Source organism: Tenrec ecaudatus, chromosome 1, assembly GCF_050624435.1.
Source record: "Tenrec ecaudatus isolate mTenEca1 chromosome 1, mTenEca1.hap1, whole genome shotgun sequence".
NCBI lineage: Eukaryota > Metazoa > Chordata > Mammalia > Afrosoricida > Tenrecidae > Tenrec > Tenrec ecaudatus.
In genome coordinates, this window is record NC_134530.1 from 213,315,435 (window position 1) to 213,337,986 (window position 22,552).

At 38.7% G+C, this 22,552-nt stretch overlaps 1 protein-coding gene across 1 annotated transcript in view; it reads left to right on the top strand.

Moving 5' to 3' along the window:
• The window catches only part of LOC142439425 (complement factor H-like), an 86,165-nt gene that overhangs the window by 40,180 nt on the left and 23,433 nt on the right, over positions 1-22,552 (top strand). Inside the window, exons 7-10 of the mRNA XM_075541774.1 lie at positions 3,302-3,475; positions 7,677-7,871; positions 8,307-8,483; positions 22,103-22,285. Coding sequence (XP_075397889.1) covers positions 3,302-3,475; positions 7,677-7,871; positions 8,307-8,483; positions 22,103-22,285 — 729 coding nt within the window. The remainder of the gene's footprint in view (positions 1-3,301; positions 3,476-7,676; positions 7,872-8,306; positions 8,484-22,102; positions 22,286-22,552) is intronic.

The window sequence follows — 22,552 nt, forward strand, 5'->3', positions numbered from 1 at the left end:
TGACTGAACAAGATTGAAATTATTGACAATTGTAATTTCTTCACTATTTATTGAGATGCTAGCTTATTTGTCCAGTTTTAAGACTTTTCATTTTCTTCTTCAGCACAATTTACACTGAAGAGTTTAGATTTTTTACCTTCATCCTATCAAAAGGTGAAATGGACTGAGCCTTGGAAAACAAGTAGAATAGAGAAAGAAGAGCTGGAAGAATTATAAAATTAAATTAAATTAATACTTAAGAATGAGGAGGAGCAAGAGAACATAATAATATGAGTATTTGAGAAATTTCAGAAATAAGTGATCAATAGGATCAAATATTACAGAGAATCTATCTGACCAGTTATACAAAACAATGAAAATGTCCAAATTTTATACCAACAAATATAGTGTTTAGAACACAACAAATACTTAAATTTAAAAAAATTAAAAATTTTTCAGAAGGGCACCCCTATGACAGACGTGTTAAGAATCAGATAGAATTGGGTTGAAGAATAGGAAGAGAGAGAGTGGAGATTGCAAAAATGAAATTTTGTTGAAAGGATGGATAAGCATAAGACATAAGAAGGTTGAGAGAACTAGTTTAAAATTTGATAATCTTGCATGTCCCTGAGAGGGGGAGTAGCTGACAAGCGAAGAGCAGGAAGGAATAAACAGCAGCTTAACATCCCTGGGGAAAATAAAAGCCTGGAGTTGAGAAACTATCCTTAATTTGAAAACAAATCAAACACACAAAAAAGCTTAATGTCTAAGGCTTACGAATGAAATAGATACAATTAAAAATCAAAAGGCTTTTTGTAAATATGTAAGACAAATCCCAATTAATAGTCTCTACTGATTTCTGCGAACAAAAGGCCTAATTCACTGGCCAACATACATTTTGGTTCTTCGAATATGACACTTGTGTCTGGGTATATCTACCTGCTGTAAAAAGGGTGCTCATTTTCCTTTGCTAGCTCTAGTTTTTGAGATACAACACATACACGATTTCCACTCTTTACTCTGCTCACCCATAAAACAAATTAACCAGGATCTTTCAATGTAGTGTTGGCCAGCCTGAGATAGAAGAACACAATGGCTTTATTTAAATTAGTTTACATTGTACAAAATATTTTGGTCAAGTTATACTTCACATGACAACCTTTGATCCAAACCTATAGTGCACAGTGCAAACTACATGACCTAGGGAGTTTTTCTCAAGTATCACTGCTAACCATAAGGCCACCTATTTGAGACCATTGACCGCTCTGAAAGATAGAGATGAGACTTTTTGTCCCATAATGATGTTCAGCCTTAGAAACCCACAGGAAAAGTCCCACTCCATCCTATTTGTTTTCTATGAGATTTAATTTACTGATTGGCAGTGAGTTTATTTCAATAAATTAAAATGTGCTGAAACACATAAGGGTTTGTCAGAGTTTAAACTGCTTTACTCAAATTAAAATATTTCAATCTTATAATAAAACACAACTTCCTTTACTGTGCACTGAAGCTCTTAAAAGCTAGAATTCTTCTTATAAAGAAGCTTGGAGTCCATCTCACCCCTGAGATATTCAACAGAAATTATCCATTAAATTCTCTATATTAAAATATATTATGAAATGTTTACTGTACAATTTGAAGAAGTAAACTTAGATTTTCAAAATACTGATGAAAATTATTACGACGTCTTACATTTTCAAAATTCTCAATAGCCCTAACAGCTTTCAAATATGTGTTTTTGAATTTTTTAAAAAATATTTCCCACTCTTCTTAAACTGTTTTCTGGTTTTGCAATAGCCAACTAGCAACCTCGGTCCAGAACACACAGCCTCCCATAGCACACAGAAGAACCTGTTGCTAAACACAGTGAACTTATAGCACAGAGAATAATTTCCTCTTTCGGTTTCCAAACATTTAAGTGTTTTTAGGGCTTCATAATGACTGATGGGTTTGAACCACTGACCTTATGATTGGCAGCTCAACATCTAACGAACTAGCTACCATGGGTCTACATATAGAGCTTGCCTTAGAAGTGCCTTAATACCTAATTCATCTACAAATATTTCTTATCTTTTTATCCTATCCTGTAATTTGTATGTTTGAATTCTTCTCATATTTAAAACTAAGATAATAAATTAATACATTAGAAAAACAATAGAAATAAAATGGAACCCCACATCTAAGAAACTAGAGTTAATGCAATCTATCCAATGAAATTTTCTGAATATGCTCCCCAAATAACTCCAGGAAGAGACCTGAAAATAAAGACACAAAGGAAAATGATGTTCTTGGGCTTTCTTAACGCTAATGGTGAGAGATGAGTGAAGTGGCTTTAAGAAATAGGTGACTCTGGGACAATACATTTGGGACCAACAAAAAAGTAAATTAGGGGCATTTGCATGAGTTCATGGAAATACTGAGTTTCTATGCAGGTTTTTAGTCAAAATTACAACATGGCATCAATCTAAACAATCATGACACTTTTGTACTGCAATACTTAAAAGGAGAGATGATTAATTTGAAAAACTTTGAAATTTTTTTCATTGTTGAAATTTGGCACTTGATGTAGAGGAATAAATAGTGGCTTTTTCAATTGAGATAGACTAGGTTAGAGGATAGTTAAATATAATTAATGTTTAGAAAAACAGAGTCTGCTTATACTCAGCACAATTTAATTAGAATATAGCTATAGAAAATTACACTAACAAAAACATATCTTTAAAACTCAGTAGTCTAATAAATCAGAGTATTTTCTGTTCATGTTTAATGTCCAATATAGTTTAGAAGGCAACTCTATTCCTGATGATAATTTAATGCATACTTGCTAGAATATCTCTCGGTGTGCATGCCTAATCCTTGGAGCCACGGGGAAGGATCCATACAAAGTCACACCACGGTTCCTAAGGCTTCCTCCTTAGGGACATCTGTGACTTCCCATGTCTGCATCAAAAGGTCAAGGTTGCAGAATACAACCATATATCTGGAGGGACTGAACCCAGACTTCTTGTAAATACTTACTGTGACTAGTAAAACTTCACTAAAGAGAGTGACGGGAATGAGGGGAGTATTTAAAGGGATATAGAGATCATTGGCAGAGACGGAATGGTATGGAGAGTTTGAAGACTTTGTAGAACTAGAATGGTCGTATCCCAAGGGAACAGTTACAGCACATAATAAATATTGTGGCGGGATGTAGGAGAGATGTAGCAGGAAGAACACTAGGCTGTGCTCATTTTAGATGATGTGTTTATTGGACTTAGGATAAATAACTTTGATTTTAAAATGTTTTTCATGTACGGCACCCTGTTGTTGTTTTTTTCAGAAGTCATATGTAATCCTCCTGCTATTGCAAATGGTTTCTTTGAACCTCAGAGGATCACACACAGAAGTGAGGATGAAATCAAATACAGCTGTAAAACTGGCTTTTATCCGACGACCAGAGGAAATACTGCACTGTGCACTAGCCGCGGCTGGGAACCTGTGCCCAGATGCAGTTGTAAGTTGCAATGATGTCCGGATCGATTTTAAAATAGTGAAATGAATTGCCACTGCACAGAAAAGCCATAACCACAATAAAAGCAAACATTTTGCTGATTGTGTATGTAAATTAGGACCCCTTTACAATTCTATGCTTATCACAGTAAGCGTTCCAAGTTTTTGGAAGCCTGGATATGTTTTCAATGCTGACAACCATTTAATCACTCAAAATAGTGTATGTGTATGTGTGAATAGGAATATGTGTTTCACTTCCCCAATATCATAATTGAAGCTTGAGGGATAAAAGTAACACCTAATATTTTGCTACTGATCAAATACTGTGCAACAAATTCCCCTCAAAATGGATTGGTTTAAAACAACAAACCTTCATTACCTCCTGATTTTTTCAGTCAGGATTGAAGAGGGCTAGTTGTTTTTCTGATCCAGACTCTCTCCAGTAAGCTGACCAGATGGTTGCAATGTGTCCGCAATCACCTGACGGCTTGACTGGGCTGGAGCATCTGCTTCCAATGAGGCTCACTCACCTGGCTTTGAGGAGGAGCCGTCAGTTTCTGGACACGTGGACCCCTCCATACACTGCTTGGATTGCAGCCAACTTTCCTCCCAGCTGCTTTGGAAGCGTTACTAGTAGGAAACCATGCTTGGGAAAGTGGTGGCGGAGCCAAAAGGGGAAGCCTTTTGACAAGAGGGGTTGACCAGTGGCTGCAACAGTGAGTTTACACATAAGAACGATTAGGAGGATGGGCCAGTTCCAGTCAGGGATTTGTTTTGTTCTCTGGTACATACGGTCCCTACTGAGTTGGAACAGGCTCCACAGCACCTGACAAGAACAATAATAATGACAAGAACAACAATCAACAAAAACAACAGTGACCAGAGACATACAGATATTATAAAAGAGACAGAAACAGACTCAAATATGCTCTCCCCAAAACAAACTCACTGCCATCAAGTTGATTCCAACTAATAGTGATTCCAACTTCAGCTGTATCTGGACCTTAGATGTGAGAAACTAAGTCCAGCACACATTCAGTAAGAGGGAAATTAGGCTCCATGATTTGAAAGAGGTGTTGAAAAAGTTTTACAATCTTAAGTAATTATTGCATAAAGCAGATTGTGACTCAATATACTGGTGCTTTCTCTGGCCTTTGTAAGTTTTGTTTTTAATTTCTGGATTTTCACACTTAATTTTTTTCTTTGTTTCTATCTTGCAGTACACTATATACCATCATTGCACTGGATATTCTAGGAAACAAAATACATAAATAGTGATAAAATGGGGCCCATTACTTCAATATTAAAACAGACACAATCCTAAGATACATGAACAAATGTCTAAGTACCTAGCAAAGAAAGTTATTATCACTCTGAAACTTATTTCAAAATGAATAGGATTTATATGGAAAATATTAAATAATTTTATGCTTGATTTTTAGTATTGAGAGTGAAGCCCAACCTTCTATGGGTGAACTCAGACCAAATTGCATTGGGCCTCCTGTAAAGGACCTTCTAGAATTCTTGGGAACATAATAGAGAAACTGACTTGTCCATCAGGTTATTTCTTTAAATGTTACGTGAAGATCAGGTGCAGGACTCTGTTACTATAATTATCCCATTAATAATTTGTGCCATTAGATAGTCTAGAAATTTAGGAGAAATTCACAAAAAAATCACTCATGAAAGTGAATGTGAATTAGGAGAGACTCTCCATTCAGAAAGTTTCTAAATGCTAGAATGACTCCAACAATGTGAAAATGCTGCATTGATAATTATATGATGTGGGATTAGATGAACAGAATCAACTGCACTTAGACTTCTTAGCAATCGTTATAAAATTATAATCTTTTTAATCTTTCTTAAAGATCAGTTTGAGTTAGCACTGTGTTGTAACCTACACTGCAATAAGAGCCTTTAATGAGCTCAGAGACTTTGTTACAGGGAAGAGAGGTGTAGAAATCTGTTCTTAGTTCTGTGGATCTCAATGATGGTCAGACTGTATGTGGAATTTTACATTCACTTCAGGGACAGATCCTGTAAAAGACACAAAACTCAGATCCAAACATACCCTCCCCAAAACAAACTCCCTGCCATCAAGTTGATTCCAACAATAGAGACCCTGCAGGACAGAGTAAACCTGCCCCTGGGGTTCCTGAGCTAATAAATCCTCATGGAGATAGAAAGTCTCATCTTTCTTCCAGAGAGCAGCCAGTGGTTTTGAACTGCTGAACTTGTGGCTTGAAGTCAAAGAAGAACCCACCGGTAAATCAGGGTGCTCTACTGGATACCATAGGGACCCTGAAATCAAGTATTCAGAATTCCAAATAAATAATGAGAAATAATTATCTAGGGGCTCACACGTGTGATATAATGAAATTTCTTTTGATCATGTATTCATTTTGTAACTTTAGGAAAGGCATTTCTTCTGGCTATTTTATTTATTCACCCTAGGAAGCATCATAACGAGGTGGACAAGCAACCTTGGATTGAAAATCTGAGGACAAGGGTTTAAATCTCAGTTGTACAAGTTAATGACTATTGTCACTCAGTAAATCTGCATCCCAAATTCTGTTTATTGTTGAAAAGCAAGGATGTCACTTTTGAGAAGAAAGGTTTGTAGGACTAAAACCATAATACTTTCAGTGGTTTCATGTGCATGTGAAAATTTGACATGGAACAGTGGTTCTCAACCTGTGGGTCGTGACCACTTTGGGGGTTAGAATGACCCTTTCATAAGGGTTGCCCCATTCATAAAAGCAGCAAAATCACAGTTATGAAGTAGCAATGAAGATAACTTTATGGTTGGAGGTCAGCAAAGCATGAGGAACTATATTAAAGGGTCGCGGAATTAGGAAGGTTGAGAACGAATGACATCAAATATGGAAGCTCAGAGAACAAGCAATGAATGTGAACTTGGTGCTGATGAAAAATATCGCAGATATTTTGGACTGTCAAAAGCGCAAACAAAGCTGACTTAGAAGAAGTAGACTCAGAAAGCTCCTTGGAGGCAAGGTTGGTGAGCCTTCATCTGTCATACTTTAAATCTTTTAAGAGGAGGCACTGGTCCCTGGAGAAGGAGACGTTCCTTGTTAAAGCAGCAAGTCATCGAAACAGAAGAAGACCTGCACCAAGATGGACGGGCACAGGGCTGCACAGAGGGGCTCAAACGAGTGCAGATGGTGCAGGGAAAGCAGTGCTTGGCTCTGTGTGGATTTGGTCCCGGAAATCAGAATAGACACAACTGCATCTAATGATAATAATGTACCTTTAGTTTTAAATTCCAATAATTCATTGTTGATTCCCAGTGTGCTTTATCTTTATTTTATATTTGTGTTTATCTAAGAGTTGATTAAAATTAATGGGACAGAATTAGTTCCATGCCCCAACCTAAAGAAAAATAATACATATGACCATTTACACAGAAGTGACAGGCATTATTGTTTAAAGTAATTTTTTTAAGTGATAGCATCTCTCCTGACACAATTGGTCTTGTTACTTGATAAGTGAATGATGTCAACTAACAACATTGTTTTCTGTAAATAGAAGAATCATATTAAATGAAAGAAATTTAATTTAGTCTGGTGATAGAATTATATCTTTACTTTATCCCATAAATATGGCACAAGATCTGAAAAATAGGCTTACCCTGTTGATAAAGAAAGTAGCATTTATTGACATAAGCCAAAATTACTCTTAATATATTAACTTAATAAAAGTAAATATTTTATAGAACATTAAAGAAACACCTTATCCTCAATTAAAATTAGAAATAATCAAAATTTTAGCTTAATCTTAAATCGTGTGTTTTTATATTTCAATTATTCCTACTCTAAAATTTCTCATTACCCTGTACTATGTGAGTAGATATGGAGGGAAACAGCAAACAGTACTCTGGTTTCTGCTGGGGATAAAAAGAAAGAAGAGCAGAAAATAGCTGGATGGTAAATATAGAGCCTTAGTCCTTTAACAGAATGGTTCACTATTAGAAAGATGTGTCCTCAATGAAACCAGCTCACTCGATCTCACGGTTTAATTTCAGAGAATAAAACATAATTGTGTACAACATCAGATCAATTAAATGTAGCTTCATCCTCATCAGCAAAGATGTTCTCCAGTATCTAGTTAAATAACTTCTATGTTCTGTGAAAATTTAAATACTAAGATAAAATATTATCTGTACTCTCTTTATTTTTTATTCCAAGGGCAGCCTTGTCATTTTCCAGAAATACAACATGGTTGGCTGTATCAGGCAGAGAGATATCGACCGTACTTTCCAGTAGCAACAGGGAAATATTACTACTACTACTGTAATTCGGGGTTTGTGACACCTTCGCAGTATTCTGGGGATTACATTACCTGCACGAGAGAAGGATGGACGCCAAAGGTCCCATGCCTCAGTGAGTGAACTTCCTTAAATTTGTACCTGGTGACTCCTTCAAGAGCAGTGAAAAGCCCTGAGAAGCAACTGCCATTGAATCTTACGCCAAAATATAGAGCCTTCAGAAGAGTGGTCACAGCAAAACCCAAATAGTTGTGTTCTTCTGTGAGTGGGTGTCCATGACACTCTGCTGAGAAACACAGGAGAACATTGATAAAAATATTCCTAAGTTATAAATGTAAATATTTAAATTATAAAAACAGTGTAAGTAGCTTTGAATATTTATTTTTCTTCTAAAGAATATGTTGAAGTCACCTGACTTTTCGTCCTCTAATTCATTAGTTTTAGAATCTTACATGTGCTCATTTAAACACTGCAGAAATAAATTTCAATACACTTTCTGACCTGGTTTTCACTTTTAACTTATTACTACTATTATGATTGTGGTCCTTAGGAAGATGTCAATTGTATGAAGTGGAAAATGGATATGTTAATTATGCACCGCGTTATTATCTACAAGGTCAGTCTGTAAATATTCAGTGTAATCGTGGCTACAGTCTCCCGAATGGACACACCGCCATCACATGTACGGAGCAGGACTGGTCCCCTTCTCCCAGATGCGTTCGTGTCAGTAAGTAATATCTCAGATGGTTTGTAATTTCATAACACTGGTCTACATTCACCGTGGAGAATGCATGTGTCTTGTTAGTCAATGGGCATGATGTATTGTTTTACCTATGTTGTGTATGCATATAAAATTTTATATTTATAAAAGCTTTTTAATAAATATTTAGCAAAATAAATTAGCCTGTTTACAGATCAAAGGAAAAACACAGAATTTTATTTTTCTTACGTGGATATTCCAGCTTAAATTTTGGAGCTTCTTGAATGCATACCTTTTTGTCTTTGGTGATACTTGAGAAGTTTTCAAAAAGCAACGGTTCAACATTACCCTCTGCGGGGTTTTGTTTTTGTTTTTTTGTGGCCTCTTCTATTCTGAATTTCAGCATAGGAAAATAGTTTCTCTTGATCCGGTCCCACATAATTGTTAGGCTTTCTTAATTAAAAAAAATTTCCTCATATACATTAGTATTTAGGATTTATTTTTATTCACTCAATTAACATATAATTAATTGGATTGTATAATTGATTGAATACTACTCTTTGATCCGTGAAAAATTGTAATATTAATCTCATGGATTTATATTTGCTGTTTGTGTATGGTCTCCAATTGTCTATTTATTTTTGTCATTTTCCACTTGTATTGTTTTCTTGAATTCATGCATGGTGTTGTCTGTTTTTTTTCCTTAATTTCTTTGTTGTTTTCTTGAAATATACATAACTTTTAAAAATTACTTTGCTGGCATTATTCTTCATCAATGTGATTTTATGATTTATTTATTTATTTTGGTGGTTTGCTCTCTGTCCTTGTCCTATTTCTTTCCTTGATTTGAAGACGTCTGTTGTTTCTAAGATGATTTGAATTTGTACTTACTTGTTGATTACATGTTGATGGGTACAACTAGAACTTTGCTCTGCGACAACTGAGGGAGTGCATGCTGCTTTGGATGCTAGTTTGACAGCACTCCTGGGGGGAAGTAACTGGTTGGTAGTGTGAGCATCGGTCTTCATTTTCTGGTCATGGAGGGCAGCTATGATGGGATGTGCAGATGTCTACTAGCTCTAATTAGTTCCTCTGTTGGGAAAAAAAAGGAAGCAGATAAGGAATAGATGTTTGCTCTCCATGTTCACCACAGCAAGCAAGCACCTGGAAACAACCTAAATTCCCATCCGTATACTATTGGATGGAGAACCCTGGTGCATACACATAAAGGAATACAATGCTCCCTCCCCCCAAAAAACTGGAAGATAGCTATTATGCCGAATGAAGTTAGTCAAGTACAAATGGACAAACACTGTATAGAGTCCACTCCTCCAAGAAAAAGCAGCAATCTGGCCACAAGCTTAGGTTGACGGACATCCAGTTTATTGGCTGGGGTGGGAGGGCACTCAGCCTGGTGGAGAGCCTAATCAGTGTCAATGAACCATACCACATCTGCTCTAGGTAGGCATTTTGAAAGTCACTAGACCAGAGGACACCTCATGTCAGCCAGGATCAGATGGTAAAGGGGAAGGGGGGACAGGAAGGGAGATGCCTCTCGAGAGCCTGTCCTCCTGTCCAGGTGACAACTCTGTTGGATGGAGGAAGAATACTGACAAGAAGAACAACGCTGGAGAGAGGAAAGGGAAGAAAGCAAGTCTGGAGGGAAAGATGCATATCTGCTGGTTGCAAAACAAGGACAGAATTCCAGTTGGGAAAAATGACTGAAATGCTTGGGGACACTTGAAGTGGGGAGTGCCTTTGGTGGGATGCACCAGATGGACAACTTTGAACAGGCTTCTGAGTGAATCCTGGGGACAAGTCACGGTGTCAAGGGCCCCTGGGACACTTAATCACGAATCTTTGATACTAATTCCAGAGACTGCCCCAGTGAGATCTGATGTGGAAACTTCACTGGCTGTTTTGCAAAACAAATGACTTGCTCATAGCAAATAACTATTTTCAACAATACACAAAGCTACAGTATATATGGACTTCCCCATACGGAATATATAGAAATCAAACTGACAATATTTATGGGAAGAAATAATGGAGAAGTTCAATATCAGCAGCTAAAACAAGACTAAGGGCCATCAAATGATCAGATGTAAGTTTAGGATAAAAGTGAAAAAAAATGAAAGAAATGTACAAGAGTAAAAATATGACCTTGAGGTATGAATTTTGAGAATATCTGAAGAAAACAATTGATGATTTGAACACTAATGACAGAAAATCTGATGACCTATGGGAGGATATTAAAACCATCATTCATGAAGAAAGCAAACGATCAAAGCGGGTGTCTGAAGAATCTCTGAAACCTACACTCAATCCTAGTGTAAACAAAGGAAAGGATGTAGTCAAGGAATTGAATAGATAATGCCAATGAGCAGCGAGAGAGGGAAAAGCCAAGTATTATAACAAAATGTGCTAGGACCTAAAATGAGAAAACCAAAGGGGAAGAGCACGCTCAGCATCTCAGACACTGAAAGAACTCAAGGAAAAATTCAAGCCTCAAGTTGCAATTCTGAAAATTTCCACAGACAAAATATTGACTGCTGGAGGGTACATCAAGAGAGGATGGAACGAATATGCAGAGTCACTCTACCAAAAAGAACTAGCCAAAACTCCACCATTTCAGCGGGTAGCATATGGACCAGAATCAATTGTGCTGAAGGAGTAAGTTCAAAGTGCACTGAATGCTTTATCTAAAAATGAGGCTGAAGGCACCGATGGAACCGATGGAAGACTCCTTGAAATGTTTCAGAGAGCTCAAGAAGCTCAGGAGCACCAGCTTGTCTATGAAGGGAATTGGAAGACAGCTACTTGGCCAACTGACTGAAAGACATACTATTTTTTGCCAGTTCCTAAAAAAAAGGAGACACAACACAATGTTCAAACTGGATACCACTAACATCTCATAAATGAAAGTTTCTTCAGATCATCCAACACTGGTTACAGCTGTTCACTGACAGGGAACTGTCAGAATTTCAGGCAGGATTGAGAAGAGGACATGAAACAAGGGATGCCATTGCTGATTGCAGATGGATCTTGGCTCAAGGCAAAGACTACCAGAAAGATGTTTACTTATGTTTCATGGACTATTGAAAGACATTAAACTCTGGACCATAATCAGCTGTGGATACCTTTGAGAAGAATGGGAATTCCAGAACACTTCATTGTGCTCATGAGCAACATGCACGTGGAACAAGAGACAGTTATGTGACCACAACATAGGACAACTGCGTGGTTTAACATATGGAAAGGTGTGCATCAAGGTTGTATCCTCTCACCAGACTTGTACAATTTATATGCTAAACAAATTGTCTGAGATACAATATCATATGATATAGAGTGTGGTATTAGGACTGAAGAAAGCATATTAAGCACCTGTGGTATGCAGATGACAACAAGCTTGCTTTGCTGAAAGTAAGGCAGAGTTTAAACACTTGCTGATGAAGGTCAAGGATTGCGGTCCTCAGTATGAGTTAAATTCAATGAAAGAAAGATGAAAATCCTCACAACTCCAACTGTAGGTAACATCATGATAAATGGAGAAAATGTTGAAATTGTCAAGGGTTTTGTCTTGCTTTTGTCCACAACCAATGCTCATGGAAGCAGAAGTCCAGAAGTTGAAAGACATATCACACTAGGTAATCTTCTGGTTGGGACCACATTATAATTTTGGAGGGCAAGGATGTTGTTTGGTGGACTGAGGTGTTCTTGATCCAAGTCAGAGTATTGTCCATTGCATCGTGTGCATGTGAAGTTGGACACTGAATAAGGAAGACAGAAGCATAGAGGCATTTGAATGGTGGTGCTGGAGAAGAACATTGAAACTGCCAAGAGCTGCTAAAAGCACAAACTGATCTGTCTCAGAAGAAATAATACCCATGTGCTCCTTAGAGAAAACATGGCAAGATTTCTTCTTACATGATTTGGACATATCAGGAGAGACCAGAGTCTGGAGAAGGACATCATGTTTGGTAAAATGGAAGGGTGGAAAAAGAGAGGAAAGCCCTAAACCAGATGGATTCACACAGTGGCTGCAGCAACGGGCTGAAATATAGGAACAATTGTGAGAATGGCACCGGACTGTGCAGTGTTTTGCCTAGTTGTGCATAACGTTGCTATGGTTCACAACCAACTCAGTGACACGTACCAACACCAACAATTCAATGGTTTAAATATATTAAAATGCATACTGTTTTTACTTAATGTATAGACTCACACAATACTTATTAAGATAAAGCAAACCCACTGCATGTGAGTGAATTCTGTAAGGGTTTCCAGACTCTAATTACTCTTTTCTGCACAGTGGTTTGTGGTTTCCAACTTCCAGACTCAGGCATAGATTAGGAACACATCCATGCCTGCCCCACAGTAACACCAAATGGCCTTAGCCTATATATCATAGAGTGTACAACTCTTAAAAGCACAGTGTGCAGGACACACACACACACACACACACACACACACACTCACAACCACCACTGCCCGAATGCTCCTTAGAGGCAAGGACGACAAGAGTGGGTCTCAGGCACTTTGGACATGTTGTCAGCAGTGACGAGCTCCTGGGGAAGAATATCATTGTTGGTAAAGTTGAGGGGCAGCAAATAAGGGCAGACCTTTCATGGGATGAATCGACACAATGGCAGCATAGACGGGTTCAAACATGGGAACTATTGTGACGCTGGTGCAGGACTAGGTGGTGTTTTTCTGGTGAACCTCAGGCTGCCCTGTGTTGGAAGGGACTCGATGGCACCTAACAGCAGCATGATATGGTTTCTGCAACAGCGACTTCAATGCTGTTTGATAGCATCGAGTAGTTATGTAAAGCAGTACGGGTGACTGTGTATCATCAGAACCTTATTTTCAATGTAGATTTTAGCACTCCCACTTGTGAAGACATTGTAATTCTAGATCATATGACAAATCAGACATTCAAAAACACTTTATGTCCGAGATGTTCAATGCATAACCATGTAGGTTGGAGATCGACAGTTGTCAGGGGATCTGTTGTTGAAGAAGGTCCTTCGGAGGCAACGGTTCCCCTCAACTTACCCCCAGTAGGGGTTTACTCAAACAAACGAGATCTTATTAGAATCAATAGAGTACACATGAGCCTGTTGTGAATGTTTTGTAGTCTCCAGAACCTGAGCTGCACCTGCAACTTCATACAAGGGGATTTCTGCAAAAAAATACCTTAATCAATATGGATATTAACAATGATAAAATGTAGATGATTCTAATCTTGTTCTCTCGGCTGCTCACAAGCTACCAATGCAATATTAGCATTATTGACTTTGCTTCTCTTCTGAATACAAACATTCCCTTATTTTTCACTTAACATGAGCAAAGATGGAACCACCAGCGGTGGATTCCACAATTATGGCGATCCACTGATCCCAGTCTGTGCAGTGGTTTCCACTTTGTGCCTGTTCAAAGATGCGAGGAAACTGGATAAAATCAAACATATGTCAATGTATTATCCACCCCGCAAGGAAGACGGGAGACGTGAATTTCAGGTTAGACTGATGAGAAGAAGAAATAATCTTTCAGTATTTCCATCAGTATTTCTTAGGGTTGTTACTGTAATGTGGTTTACATTGACAATTGATCCTTCCTGGGAAATCAGAAAGAAGTGTGAAGCTCAGTTCCTGTGTTATATCTGCCCTAGTCTCACCATTCTTCACCAGTCTATCCACAGATGATCTGCTTTCATCCCCATGCATATTAGCGATTTTCATACATTCCTTTAGTCATGCAAATGAGCCTTCAGTCTTTTATCACCACCCCTCAACCAGGATCACCTCAAAGGACTCTGCTGCATTGTGAGGAATACAGAATGTACATTCAGTGCGCTGTACCGGATGGTGCTTATCCTATGGCTGCATTGCATTAGAAGTAAAATGTGAACCCTGACCAGGAGATTCAAATTCCAATTATTCTCTGTTAAAAACTTGAGTTACGTACTATGAAATTCACGATAAATCATATACATTCTAGGAAACAACAATGATCATCTTCATGTAAGTGTGTGGAAGGAGCTAATTCAGTCTACGTGCCTGCAGTGGACTGCCTCCAATCTCTTTGACTGGAGGTGCAAAGATATTCTCAGAGTTGGATAGAACCACTTCATTTTATGCTGCTAGATTGTTTAGTAGTGATTTAAAACATTCCCTAGTGTAGTAAGCAGTCTCTTCACAAATCAAATAACCTAATCATGTTTTGTGTTTTTTGATTTTGTAGCTCGGTTAAAAAAATTAAAATAAAACAAAAAAATTTCTTAGAGTTTCTCTTGTGTGGAGATGCTCCTAGTCTCTATGACCAATGTTATGACTAAGAGTTTTACTGCTGGGCTGTGTTTTACTGGGTGATTTTCCACTTGATAGTACTTCTGAGTCCCTATGTTGTGGGTTCAAATAAGCAATGGCCACTATATTTTCTTGGAAATGAAGAGGACTCTTTATTCGGCTAGCTGCCCTGCAGCAAGCTAAAGCACTCTCCTGATTTGCAGCACTGAAAACAGTTATGAGCAAGCTTTCAAAGGCAAATTCCACCTCCTAGTTGGCTCAGCTGTCAAGGTCCTTTCACTTAAGCAGGCAAGTATGACAGAAGCGGGAACAACAAAATTAGTAGATTAATAATATCATCAAAATTACAGAATAGCAAGACTATAGTGCCTAGATTCGGGGCACGCAGTAATACATTCAGGAAACAACACCTACCTTGGCTTTCTGAGAAGGGAAAGGGGAGAGGACAGGTCATCCCGTTTTCAACCAAACGAAGTCTCTGGGTCTCCTCTGCCTCACCTTGTTGCCCAGCTATTGCCTAAACTTTGAATGATTTATCCAGCCGAGGGCAACTAAGAAGAACCCGGGGTTCATAATCATTATTCGCTGGGCTGTGAGCCCATAAGTCTGCAGGGAAACCACCAGCTGCTCTGCAGGCAAACAACAGGGCTTTCTACACCTGTAAGCAGGTATGGTCTAGGAAATGTAAAGGGGACGTCCTCCCTTGGTCCTACTGGGTCACTGTGAGTCAGCAATGGCACAAAACAGCGAATAAGTGTGTTTTGAGAGGCACCTTGGAAGGAAGTGGGGTATCTGGTGGAACCCAGTTCTTCTATTCTTGACCACATGTCGTTCCTTGAGTTGAAATTTTTTTAAAACATTTTATTAGGGCCTCATACAACTCTTATCTCAATCCATAATATACATACATCAATTGTATAAAGCACATCTGTACATTCTTTTCCCTAATCATTTTCTTTTTTTTCTCCTCTTTTCTTTTTTTACATTTTATTAGGGGCTCATACAACTCTTATCACAATCCATACATATACATACATCAACTGTATAAAGCACATCTGCACATTCCCTGCCCCAATCATTCTTAAAGCATTTGCTCTCCACTTAAGCCCTTTGCATCAGGTCCTCTTTTTTTTTCTCTTCCCTCCCTGCTCCCCACTCCCTCATGTGCCCCCGGTAATCCATACATTGTTATTTTGTCATATCTTGCCCTATCCGGAGTCTCCCTTCCCCCCCTTCTCTGCTGTCCATCTCCCAGGGAGGAGGTCACATGTGGATCCTTGCAATCAGTTCTCCCTTTCCAACCCACTCACCCTCCACTCTCCCAGCATCGCCCCTCACACCCCTGGTCCTGAAGGTATCATCCACCCTGGATTCCCTGTGCCTCCAGCCTCCGTATGCACCAGTGTACAACCTCTGCCCTATTCAGTTATGCAAGGTAGAATTCGGATCATGGTAGTTGCGGGGAGGGAGCATCCAGGATCTGGGGGAAAGCTGTGTTCTTCATCGGTACTACCTTGCACCCTGACTGACCCGTCTCCTCTCCTAAACCCCTCTATGAGGGGATCTCCATTGGCCGACACTTGGGCCTTGGGTCTCCACTCTGCACTTGCCCCTCCGTTCAATATGGTATATGTATACACACACATATATACATACACTTACACATGTATATATATATACATACACATATAAATTTATTGTCAATGTCTGCATAGAAATGTTATAGATATGGCTTAGAAATTCAGAGTTCTGCATAAGCAGTATGAAGTCAATGTTAAGAAGAACTGCTTTTTAGCTAAGTGAAACCTTCACAAAAGGACCTTCTGAAGGTCCATGAGAAAACTCTCCTCTTTCAGCTCAAAGTCTTTCCTTCAGCTTGTTGCTTCTGGAAGCACGCTTTCTCTCCGTTCTTTTGCGTCTACAGCTACTCTCCAAGATTCTTCAATATTTCTTAGTTGCTATAGCGGACTAGTTGCTATAGCGGACTAGTAGTCAATGAAATTGTAAATATTCATGCACCTGATTCTAATATACTTAGTTATAGTCAAAATATCATTATGATACCGAGGTATTTGTTAAATCACTTATAGGAAACTTTTAATATCTTGGTGCGCATTTCTGTCATGTCCAACACAACGTGAGGCATGAGAATAGTATTATGTGTAACAGCTTACTCATGACAAAAACGTATGCAGGGGGTCCTTTGTTATTCACACCTGCCTTCCCCCTAATGGATGGCCCATAGCTTCATATAGTGATGTTTCCATCTTATTTTGTATTAGTTTTCCATTCCTGTGTGGCTATTCTAACATATATGACATAGTATCCCTATCCCCACTGCCTAGTGCTGCTGAACACTTTTTTCTGACCGTATTTACCAGCCATGTGTCTTCATTGCTGAAAACTTGTCAAATATTTTATTCCGCTTTTTGAAAAATTATTATTGAAAAAGTGAGAGTTCATAATATATCCCGGATATGAGTGCTTTGTCAGATATGTTTGAGGTCTAATTGGGGACATATGATTCTGTTCGGATGTTCTTTTCCCTGTTGAAACCAGGCCTGCACTGGGTTGACTACTGAAGCTTCAATGTCTTGACATTATTCAAAATCCAATCTCGGTGCCTTGAGTCGGTTCCTACTCACAGCCATCCTAGGTAGTGCTAGCTTCCAACTTTACTTCTTTCTTTCCAAAGCTATTGGAGGCTCTTTTATGATACATGGCACCTTTTAGCATCTATCATTATAAGTATATTTATATATTTAACTTCACTCCTCATTGCCAATTACATGAAAATTTACAGAGCAGATCACGGCCATACAATTAATCATTGAAACACATTCTGAATCAAATCATCCATTCAAAGTCCTTCCAATGTGCCATTGCGTATTCCATTTCCACCCCATGTTCCATAACCCTTCTTCCTTAACTCTCTGAACTGTGTCCTTGTGTAAATGGTGCCCTTTTGATCCTAAACGGTTGATTATTCCTATGCAGAGATATGTTTAGTTCTAGATCTAAGGGGTCTATCTGACCAGTAATTCTGATCTCCTTTACATGAATATACATATTTTAAAAAATCATTTTATTAGGAGCTCATACAACTCTTACCACAATCTATACATACATCATTTGTGTAAAATATATTTGAACATTCATTGTCCTCATTATTCTCAATATGGTTGCTCTCCACTTAAGCCCCTGGCATCAGTTCCTCACCTTTTCCCCTCCCCGCCCCACTCCCCTCTCTCTCATGAACTCTGGCTAATTTATAAATTATTATTTTGTCATATCTTGCACTGTCCAACATCTCCCTTCACCAACTTTTCTGTTGTCCACCCTACAGGGAGGAGGGTATGTGTAGATCCTTGTAATCGGTTCCCCCTTTCCAGCCCAGCCCCCCTCTATCCTCCCCGTATCATCACTCACACCACTTATCCTGAAGGGATCATCTGTCCTGGATTTCCTGTGTTTTCAATTCCCATCTACACCAGTGTACATCCTCTAGTCTAGCCAGATTTGTAAAGTAGAATTTGGATTATGATAGTAGGGCGGGGCAGAGAGGAAGCATTTAGGAACTAGAGGAAATTTGTATGTTTCATCGTTGCTACACTGTACCCTAACTAGCTTGTCTCTTCCCGACGACTCTTCTATAAAGGGATATCCAATGGCCTACAGGGGGCTTTGGGTGTCCACTCCACACTCTTCCTCATTCACAATGCTATGATTTTTGTTCTGATGATGCCTGATAGCTTCGACATCTTGTGATCTCACACACTGGAGTGCTTCATCCATGTGGGCTTTGTTGCTTCTGATCTAGATGGCTGCTTGTTCACATTCAAGCCTTGACGACCCTAGATGCTATCTCTTTATACCCAGGCACCATCAGATTTCTTCACCATATTTGCTTATGCACACATTGTCTTCAGTGATCATATCAGGGAGGTGAGCACACAATGATATGATTTTTTTTGTTCTTTGGTGCCTGATAACTGATCCATTCAGCACCTCATGAGGATGCAAGCTGGTGTGCTTCTTCTATGTGGGCTTTGTTGCTTCCGAGCTAGGTGGCCACTTGTTTACCTTCAAGCCTTTAAGACCCCAGGCACAATATCTTTTGATAACCGGGCACCATCAGCTTTCTTCATCATATTTGCGTATGGGCCTCCACTCACGTACTCCCTTAATGCAAGGGTACTTTTTTCTATTAAATGGGCATCCCAAGATGCTTACCTTTCCAATATGATCACAGATTATCCATATTTTAAATATCATATTTAATTTTATTAAAGGGGAAGAAGAGATGGAGGAAAGTAAGCCCTTTACCCACATTCTCTTAATGTTATTCAAATCACTTAAGCTTGTGCCCTGTCCGGTGGGCTGGGGTGGTGGACACGCAGAAAGTCCTAGTTTGAGTTAGAAGCCAAATAGGCTATGGAACAAGGTGTGCTCTTTTCATCACATATGAACCCTGGACCAAAGGCCCTTCCCAACTCTCCCTGCTGACAGGCTCAGAGATCAGAGGGCTGCTAGCATTAACTCTGCCTCTTCTCATGGTCACCCTGCTGTTGGGACCTGGCCACCAGCAGCCTGTTTCCTGCAAGGAACAAAACCAGGCACTAGGAAGGCAGGTTCATGCTGTGGAGCAGCTGGAGCACATGAAGAGTGCTGAGCAGCTCAGCACAGGCTCTGGTACCTGCTCATCATTCTGTAGGTTTCCAGAGCGCTGCAGCACTGGGCTTTGCAGCACCGTGCAGTCCCAAAGATCTGGGATTCACTGCAGCCCCTCTGAAAGTACAGACGCGCTGGCCAGCTGTACGTGCTGAACAGAAGTGGTGGGAATAAACAGCGATGTGTTGTTTCCTATACGAAGGCAAACACTGGCTTCCCTTCTCCATGGAGGTGTCTGTTGTTCTCTATTCCCTTGTCCTTATGGAGAAATATATTGGCATGTTTCTAATCATGAAACATTCTTGTGTCATTTGATAAAGCATTTAATCATAGCATATTACCTTTTAGAGGACTTTGGATTCAATCATTAACATTCGCCTGATCTACAGCATTTTTTAAAGAATTTGTAAGGTTCTAGTGTGGTTTGCATTATAGTGTAATGCAAAGTCTAAGAATGAGAAGTCAGATTTTTTCTTTTTTTTTTAAATCATTTTTTGGGGGTCATACAACTCATGACAATCTTTAAACATATCCATTGTGTCCAACATATTTGTACATTTGTTGCCATCATTATTCTCAAAACATTTGCTTTCTACTTCAGCCCTTTGTATCAGCTCCTTAAGAAGCACACCAGCCTATGTGGCTATAAGGGGTTCAAGGTATCAGGTATCATGTATCAAAGAACAAAAAATCGTATCACTGTCAATGAGTGGGAACCTAAAGCCCATCTGTAGGCAACTGGACATGCCCTTATGGAAGGGTCACATGGAGGAGATGAGGCAATTTGGGTGCAGTGTAGCAATGAGGAAACATACAATTTTCCTCTAGTTCCTATATGCTCCCCCCGCCCCACTATCATAATCCCAAATCTACCTTAAAAATCCAGCTAAGCCACAGAATGTACACTGGTTGAGATGGGAACTGGAAACACAGGGAATCCAGGAGAGATGAACTGCTCAGGACCAGTGCTGAGAGTTGTGATGCCAGTAGGGTGGATGGAAGGTGGGGTACAATGGGGAAATGATGAAAAGGTTGTACATATAACCTCCTCCCTGTGAGACGTACAACAGAAAAGTGGATGAAGAGAGATATCAGACAGTGTAAGACATGACAAAATAATAATAATTTATAAATTATCAAGGGAGGGGAAAGTGAAAAGTCAGATATTTTATACGCACTTCAATTCTGTGAACATGTCTATGTAGAACTATGATCTTTTCCTCGTTAAATATTGACTAGACTTCACCAGTGACTCTATTAATCCGTTCTTGGAATTTTCTTTTTGGGAATATTTTGATTTTTAAGTCTGAGTCAAATTTATCTATTAAAATTAAGCATCCCCATGTTATCTAGTCTACCTTGATTGAGTTTAGTTGGTTGGGGCTGCCAAGAAATTTAACAATTTCTTAAGTGTTTTAGTTTATTGGTTATTTATTTGTATATTTTATTGGCATTGCTCATAATTGCTGACATCCCCTTATTATGCTTTTTAATTTCCTTAATGTAGTCAAGCAATTGATCTCATTGTTGAAACTCATAATTAAATTTGTTTTTTATCCTAGTGTGTTAAAAAATACTGTGGATCAACTGGATTTTATCAATTGAATTCACAATCTTATAAAAACTTAATATCTTATGTCCAAACGGCTTATCAAAGGAAGTAAGAACGCTCTATCTCTAGAAAGACGCCATCGTGATTTACCAATAATCCGAAACTTGTCTGGGAGTTGTGCTGTTCTCCTCACCTAATACTCAGTTTATTCATTTTCCCAATGATTTTCTCTTGGTCAGTTTTTGCTCTGATGTTTTTGCTTTTGGTTCATTTGAGTTTAATTTATTGTAGTTTTTCTAATGATTCTGAAGTCATTGATGTGGAAAACCTTTTCTTTTCTGATACAGGTGTTTAGTGTGACAAAGTCCTTCCCGAATATCACTAACTATGGACGTTTACTCATTACTATAAACTCTGGCACCAATATATGAACTACCAGCAGGGTCACCCCGTGTGGACAGGTTTTAGCAGTTCTTCCCGACTAAGACGGACGAGGATAATGACCTGGACACGCATTATCAAAAGTTAGCTGCAACCCATATGATCACAGCAAAACATTGTCTGAATCACTTGCTTTGGACACAAGTTCAAGAGGGATCGGTCATTCAGTACTGGAAGACATCACGGTGATAAGAGGTCCAGTGAGGTGAGGGAGAGTTTTGGGAGAAGACTGGTATGAAGCTACAAGCAAAGCCTTGATTCTGCTGATCATGAAAATGATGAAGGACTGGCAACATTTTGTTCTGCCAGAGTTGACGCTATGGCAACTATCAATCTGTGATCCAACGCCCATAATTCCTCCTAAGAAAGGATTTGAAATTGAGTTGTCTATGAATCTGGAAACCTACAACATGCTAGCGCTATACCTACCATGGTGCCTTTTTCATGCTTGTTTTCAATCTCCCTTTTCTCAAAATTATTTAGTAAAGCTTTTTATTGTGATAGCTTATGAAGCAGCATCTTTTCTCACTCAAATATCTTGGGTAATTGGAATTATTTCAGAGTTTCATTTATTAATGACGTATTTTATTCTATTGTCTTATTATTTGACTCTGAATAAAAAATGTTATTGGACATATGCTCATCACTTGGTTGTCCTTTGTTTCCTTTAGAAACATGTTCAAGATCAGACATAAACATTGAGAATGGATTTCTTTCTGAATCTGAGTTTACATATCCTGTCAATAAACGCGCACAATATTCGTGTAAACCAGGATATGTGACAGCAGATGGTAAAGCATCGGGATTCATTACGTGCTTGGAAAGTGGATGGTCAATTCAACCGACATGCATTAGTAAGGAATTTACTAAGTTTATTTTTTATGATAGATTCCAAGTATTTCCTCACCTTAATGCTCTGATTTTAGGGAGTGGTAGGAAGAGGGTGTGGCTGACATAGTTCCACTTATAATGATGAACTAAAGAGATATACAGAAATTATAAATAATATAGAAATGATCAGCAATATCATATACATGATATGAAAATTATATGTTATATATTATAATATTATATGGAAGTTCGAAACATAGGAATAATGTACATTTAGAAATCGTATACAA